This window comes from Salpingoeca rosetta, assembly GCF_000188695.1.
Source record: "Salpingoeca rosetta unplaced genomic scaffold supercont1.20, whole genome shotgun sequence".
In the NCBI taxonomy this organism is placed as follows: domain Eukaryota; class Choanoflagellata; order Craspedida; family Salpingoecidae; genus Salpingoeca; species Salpingoeca rosetta.
In genome coordinates, this window is record NW_004754914.1 from 797,300 (window position 1) to 803,738 (window position 6,439).

The following is a 6,439-nucleotide window of genomic DNA, read 5'->3' on the forward strand; positions in this document are numbered from 1 at the left end:
GCGGGCGGGGCGTGTGTTCCGTCTGCAGCACTGATGATGACTGCTGCTGTGTCATGGCGTTTCCGCACTCGACCACCCCTACCTCCTGTCGGACAACAGGCACTTTACTTTTATATCTGGAAGCGCCTGATGAGCCACCAACAGATACGTGGTCGCGTGGGTGCGCTGATGTCTGTCTGTCCTTTGTGTGTGTGTGTGTGTGTGTGTGTGTGTGTGTGTGTGTGTGTGTGTGTGTGTGTGTGTGTGTGTGTGTGTGTGTGTGTGTGTGTGTGTGCGTGTGTCTGCGTGTGTGTCTGCGTGTGTGTGTGTGTCTGCGTGTCCATCTGCAGCTGTATTTCGGCATCCCTGCTGGCCTTCACCCCCCAACTCGCTTGTTCTGCCTTTCACCTTCGTCCAATTCTACCTCTCTCCGCACAGCTTCGCATGGTGCTGTCGCCGCTGTTTGGATTTGCACCGGCCATCCTCACCGTCATTCTCCCCGACTCCAAGAGCCACCTCCTCAACGTCCTCTTCTTCGCCGCCACCACCATCGTGCTCGTCCCAGCACACGTGCGCCAATGCTTGTACATATATGTGTGTTTGTGGACGTTTGTGTGTGTGTGTGTGTGTGTGTGTGTGTGTGTGTGTGTGTGTGTGTGTGGGTGGGTGGGTGTGGACGTGCGTGCGTGTGTGTAGGGGTGTGTGTAGGAGTGTGCGTGTTTATTGAGTCACCCATACACGCATTGTCTCTGGCTCACTGGGTCCCTACCTAACTCCTCATCTTGCTTCTTCGTTTCCTTGATGCATCCAAACAACCGCCCAACCAACTATCCATCCGTGCATGCCAGCTGTTGGAGTTCCGGTACTTCTTGATCCCGTATGCTCTCTTCCGCGTGCGCATGGTGCCCAGCAGCAAACGCGCGCTTCTCCTCGAAGGTGTGTGCGTGTGAACCTGTGTTGGTGTTTGTGCTTTGACCTGAAACGGGACCGTAGGTGTTGTGTTGTTTCTGCATTGGTGCGTTGATTTGATTGTTATGTGTGGATGGATGTGTGCTGTGTGTTCGGGTGTGGAGAAGGTTGGGCAAAACATGCAACCTGTATCACACATATTCATGCACAGGCACACAATACACACACAATGCACACACAATACACACACAATACAACACACATACACACACAATACACACACAATACACACACACACACACGCACACACGCACACACACACGCACACACACACACACACACACACATACATACACACGTGTCAGGTGCTGCGTATGTGCTTGTTAACGCCATGGTGCTGTTCCTGTTCTTGGAGCGCCCCTTCCGCTGGCCCGACTCAGCTGACGAGCAGCGGTTCATGTGGTGAACACGGCTTAGTTTAGCATGGAATCATCCGCAATTAAACAATTCCTTGTTTTGGACACACGAAAAACAACAACAACCCACAACAACGATGTCTGGTTGGCCTGAGGAGCAGCGCGTGAGGCCGAACCGGGCGGGCAGCCTCCCTCGAAGATCAGCACGCGAGTACGTACATACGTCATGTTCTCGAGGAACATGCATCTATGCATGTCACACCCCTCTCTCTGGAGCTATTGAGACCTCCCTCACCCTTGCTTTGTCGTCGTTTGAGTTCTTTCGTTCTCTGGGGGGTTTTCTTGTGGTGATGGATGCCTGCAGGCACCGCATGCACGTCTGCGTGCCACCCCGTTTTGTGTGTGTGTGTGTGTGTGTGTGTGTGTGCGTACATGTGCGTACATGTGTTGATGTATGCTTGTGCGTGTGTGTGTGCGCGTGTGCTGGTGCCAACAAGTTGATTGTGCCACTCATGTACTTTTACTACTTGTATCTCACTGTCGGTCGAACCTGCGGGGAACGAACAACCTCTCACTGCATTTCATTGCATGGATGTCTCGGGCCTGCCTCCTCAAACAAACCAACCTTGTTGTCGTGTTGACAGGGGAGTGCGCCATACGGATTCTCCACTCATGCGTTCCACGGGCAGCGACTCAAAGTGCGTTTTGCAACCTGGTGTTGTGCGTGATAACCCGTCATCGCTGCCAGTGCTCTGGTCTTCCCTTTTTGTGGTGCTCCGTCTTTGTAGCCTTGTGCTTTTCCTTCCTGTTTTGCTTCCCTCCTGCTTTCTGTGCTTGCTTTTCTCTTATCCTCAAATCCTCTTATCGCTACCATCCTTGTATCGCTACCATCCTTACATCACTGCCATCCTCTTATCCCTCCATCTCTTTATCCCTCCGCCCTTCCCTCCTCTTATCATTCCACTTCTCCATCTCCTTCTAGCTACAACCCTCGCCGCAGTCCCCAGCAGTACCCAGGCGTTGGTGGCGGTGGCCATCACCAGCACCCGCACCACCATGGCCATCCCCAGCAGCCAGTACCGCCGCCACCTGGAGCAGGATACCGCCCCCAAAGCGGAACAACTCAATCAAGCTTCTCCATGTCTGACGATTGGTGAGCTTGCTGTAACACAAGTGCACGTCTCTCTTGTTCAAGCACATCCACCCACGACAAGCGATTCATCGTGTCCTGTCACAATGACAAGCGAACCACCCCGTTCCATAGCATCCCTGTCCTTTGCTTTCCACTTGGCGCCCAGCCTCACCCATGTGCCCTCGTCGGTTCATCGTTGAATGTACAAAGGTTGTACCAGCTGGAGGATCGAATCACCCAGACAGCATCATCGCAGGGACAGCTCAAGGGCGAGTTTGTCATGATACAGGGCCGCGTGCAAATCCTGGAGCAGCAGCTCGCCTCTGAGCGGGAGCGCTCGCGGCGCCTTGAGGTGAGCAAGAATGCTTGGCAGGAAACCGCCTTGCTTGCTTGCAGGCTTGCTTGCTGGCTTGCTTGCTTTGCTGACTTGTCGTTACAACGCCTTGTTGGATGCCACGTGAATGCATTTCGGGTGGCTCATATCCATCTTCGCTGCTTGTCGCCATGCTTACTTCTAACCTGGGAAAATCTGTGTGTACTGCCGTCCTCTCTCTCTCTCTCTCTCTCTCTCTCTCTCTCTCTCTCTCTCTCTCTCTCTCTCTCTCTCTGTGTGTGTGTGTGTGTGTGTGTGTGTCTGTCTGTCTGTCTGGCTGGCTTGCTCTCACACACACTCTCACACACTCTCTTCACACACACACACTCACACACACCCACACACCCACACACCCTCTCCCTCTCCTCCATTCTGTCACGTGCCCACTGCAGCAAGAGCTGCACTCCTTTCGCAGCGAAATGCATCGCTTCCAACAGAACGTTCACGGCGACTTTTCCACCTTGCGAGAGACGCTGGTCTTCTACAAGAACATTCTTTCCAGGTATGACGAGTCCGCTGTGCTACAGTCGGATAGTGAGCTGCATGTTTTCAGTGTGTGTGCGTGCGTGTTGCGTGTTTACATGTGTATGTGTAAGCATGTGTAAATATGTGCGTAAATATACATGTGTGTGTTAGTTGCATCTGCTGACCTTCCTTGGTTGCTGGCAGGCATGAAATCCACTTCGATTTACCGCCAGCCATTGCCAAGAGACTGGATTACATGAACCCCCTCTCCAGGTCAGTCAGTGGCTTGACACGCAACACCGGTCGCGGGCGCATGGCGATCAACACCACAGACACCTGTGGCTGCAGCGTCGTTGACTGTGTGCTGACATGTGACTCTCTTACCCTCGCTTCCACGCACCACGCCTCCATGCCTTGACAATTTTGCCCCTTAACATTCAGGATGGGTGCCCACTTGCATCGGGAGGATCGCCAAGGGGTGGAGGTCATGTCCTGGGTCAAGTGAGTTCCCATCATGGTGTTGCAGGCTTTGGGCAACGTGCGAGCACGCAAGCGTCTGTTTGATGCACTCGCGCGGTCACCTTCTCGTATCACATTTGCGCGCACTGTCCTTTGCAGGGATGTCCAACGCCAAATGCCGCGCATGCAGCAATTTCAGCTCACGCTCCATCCGCACCCGGAAGACCCATCACGATACGGTGTGTGTTTGCATGCGTGTGCATCTGTATGCGGATATATGCATGCGTCTCTGTGTGCGTGTGCATGCAAGTGCGTGTGCGTGTGCTTGAATGTGTACATATGTGCACACGCTTTTTCGTCCTTTGGTCCTTTCATTGTCATCATCGCTCGCGTGCCACTAGACTGCCAGCTGCATACGTCCCCCCCCACCTTCTCACATTTCCTCTCTGCACCAATGCTTTGCTTGTATCCAGAGCTTGAGCTGACTAGCGATGGCATGGGGCATCTGGTGGTCAACAAACTCTCCCAGGGCCTGTACGATGACGGCCTGCGCAAAGGCGACATCCTGCGCTTTGTACGTGTCTTGTGTCCTGTTGCTGCTGTTGTGCTGCTGTTGTGCTGCTGGACTGCTGTTACCTCAATGGGCGCGTCTTCTGCTTTTCGCGTGCGAGTGACCCATCTTCACGCCAGCCTGCCAATTAACACACACACACACACACATACACACACATACACACACACACCGCGCGTGTGTTCACTGCTGCAGGTTGAGGGAGCTGAGTTGAGCCACGCCACAGTGCCCGCTGCTGTGGCGCTGTTCCGCCGACGGTCAGAGGGCACGCGCGTCGGTGTGGAGCGGGAGATGCCACAGCAGCCACAACAGCACCAGGACCAGAGCAGGTTCGGGTTGACTTGAGCGTTTTAACGATGTGTAGTGTGCACTTGTACTTGACGTCACGCACATGTTTGCGTTCCCTGCATGCAAATCTTTCCATCTCATCACCACAACGTCACGGTTGAATCCATAGAACCTTACTAACTTCAACGTACCTTCCTGTTGAATGTGTTGTTGTTGCTTCCTGTTTCAACTCCGATACGTTGTTTTCCCATGCATGTGTGCTGCGCGTGTTTTTTTTTTTTTTTTTTGTGTGTGTGTACCCTTCCCACCCCACCCACCCCCTTCCCACTCCCCGCCCCTTGTTTCGACTTTAGGCCGGATTCGCGCACGGGCGCTGCCAGTCACATTGGCACCTCTGTGCAAGTGGAAGGAAGCGTGCAGGCGACAACCACGGTACCGTCTGTGCAGTCACCGAGCCGTGTGCCCGCGGCCACCCGGCCGCGTGTGGGGTCGTTTGCATCGTCAGACAGCCCGTATGAGAGCAGCAGCACCATTCGCGGGTTCCGTGCCCCCGCCATTCGCTATGAGTCCGAGACAGACGACGCAGAGCCAGACAACAACAGCGACGACGAGAACCGGGCGACATACCACGCGTACATGGCGCAGCAGCGGCCTCAGCAGGAGGGGGGACAAGCGGGCCAGTCGGCCCCGTCGCCCCAAAACAACCCAAGCCAGGCCGCAACAGCCAGCGGCAGCAACATGGCGGATACCAGTCGCCAGGCATCCAGTGCCAGTCTTGCGTCACAGCACACCCTGTCGGGTTCGACGCAGCTGACAATGCCGCCTCCGCCCTACCATCAGCCACAGCAGCAGCAGCAGCAGCAGCAGGGACAACATGCACCACCACAGCATGTGTCGCATCAGCAGCCATCGCCTCAAGGCGGGCAGCAGGCTGAGTCCAACAACGACGTGTTTGCGCCACCCGCAGCGCCGCTGGTAGAGGAGCACCAGGTGTCGTTTCAGCGGCTCAACCCAAACTCACTTGGGTTTGGCGTTCGCGGCGTCTGCGACAATGACGGCCAGGTCTGCATTTGTTTGTTTTGCGCGAGAGCGTGGGTATATGTGTGTGGACGTGCACATGCATCTCTGCAGAAGCGTGGGTGCGTGCGTGCGTGCGTGTGTGTGTGTCTTGTCTATTTGGTTGCACGCAGACGAATCTGCTTCGTTTTGGTTTCACTTCTTGACGTGGAGGATGCCTTCTTGCAAGCTTGCACTCACGCCTGCTCACGTCAATGTCCTCGTGTATGCGACAACATTCAACAGAACTGCCAGCTGTTTGTGGGCAGCCTGAGTGATGGCAGCCCCGCCCAGCGGCACGGCAACTTCATGTATGTAGGATTACACGCTGGCGTCTGTGTGTGTGTGTGTGTGTGTGTGTGTGCTTGCTGTCGCATGTCGCGGGCTTATGCCCGTGGCTATTTCTCTCTCTGTCTCTCTGTCTCGCTTTCCCTGTCTCTCGCTCTCTCCCTTTCTCTTCCCATCAGCCTAATCCTTACATTCAGTCCTTGACTCAATCCCCCCTCTCCTCCAACACACACACACACACACACACACACACACACACACACACACACACACACACACACACACACACACACACACACCCTGTTGCCTGTGACCTTGATTAGGGTTGGCGGATGAGATCATTGCGGGGGGACGGTGTCCCATTGCGCGGCCTCAACTTTTCCGCAGATGAAAGAAAAGCTCAAGGCGACAGGTACACCCTGACGCTTGCATGCATGTGCTGTAAATGCTGGTACTAACCCATGCATGCGCACTGCGTGTGTGCGTGTGTGTGTGTGTGTGTG

General features: G+C 54.8%; 2 protein-coding genes across 2 annotated transcripts in view; both read left to right on the top strand.

Moving 5' to 3' along the window:
- PTSG_07662 (uncharacterized protein) overlaps positions 1-1,354 on the top strand; it is a gene marked incomplete at its 3' end in the record, with an annotated part of 3,654 nt that extends 2,300 nt beyond the window's left edge. Inside the window, exons 4-7 of the mRNA XM_004991404.1 lie at positions 100-156; positions 418-549; positions 828-915; positions 1,254-1,354. Coding sequence (XP_004991461.1) covers positions 100-156; positions 418-549; positions 828-915; positions 1,254-1,354 — 378 coding nt within the window. The remainder of the gene's footprint in view (positions 1-99; positions 157-417; positions 550-827; positions 916-1,253) is intronic.
- An 87-nt stretch (positions 1,355-1,441) lies between these two features.
- Positions 1,442-6,439, top strand: part of PTSG_07663 (uncharacterized protein) — a gene marked incomplete at its 5' end in the record, with an annotated part of 7,411 nt that continues 2,413 nt past the window's right edge. Inside the window, 13 exons of the mRNA XM_004991405.1 lie at positions 1,442-1,515; positions 1,949-2,002; positions 2,287-2,457; positions 2,647-2,788; positions 3,202-3,311; positions 3,479-3,547; positions 3,716-3,775; positions 3,893-3,972; positions 4,207-4,307; positions 4,500-4,633; positions 4,946-5,654; positions 5,895-5,963; positions 6,324-6,348. Coding sequence (XP_004991462.1) covers positions 1,442-1,515; positions 1,949-2,002; positions 2,287-2,457; positions 2,647-2,788; positions 3,202-3,311; positions 3,479-3,547; positions 3,716-3,775; positions 3,893-3,972; positions 4,207-4,307; positions 4,500-4,633; positions 4,946-5,654; positions 5,895-5,963; positions 6,324-6,348 — 1,798 coding nt within the window. The remainder of the gene's footprint in view (positions 1,516-1,948; positions 2,003-2,286; positions 2,458-2,646; positions 2,789-3,201; positions 3,312-3,478; positions 3,548-3,715; positions 3,776-3,892; positions 3,973-4,206; positions 4,308-4,499; positions 4,634-4,945; positions 5,655-5,894; positions 5,964-6,323; positions 6,349-6,439) is intronic.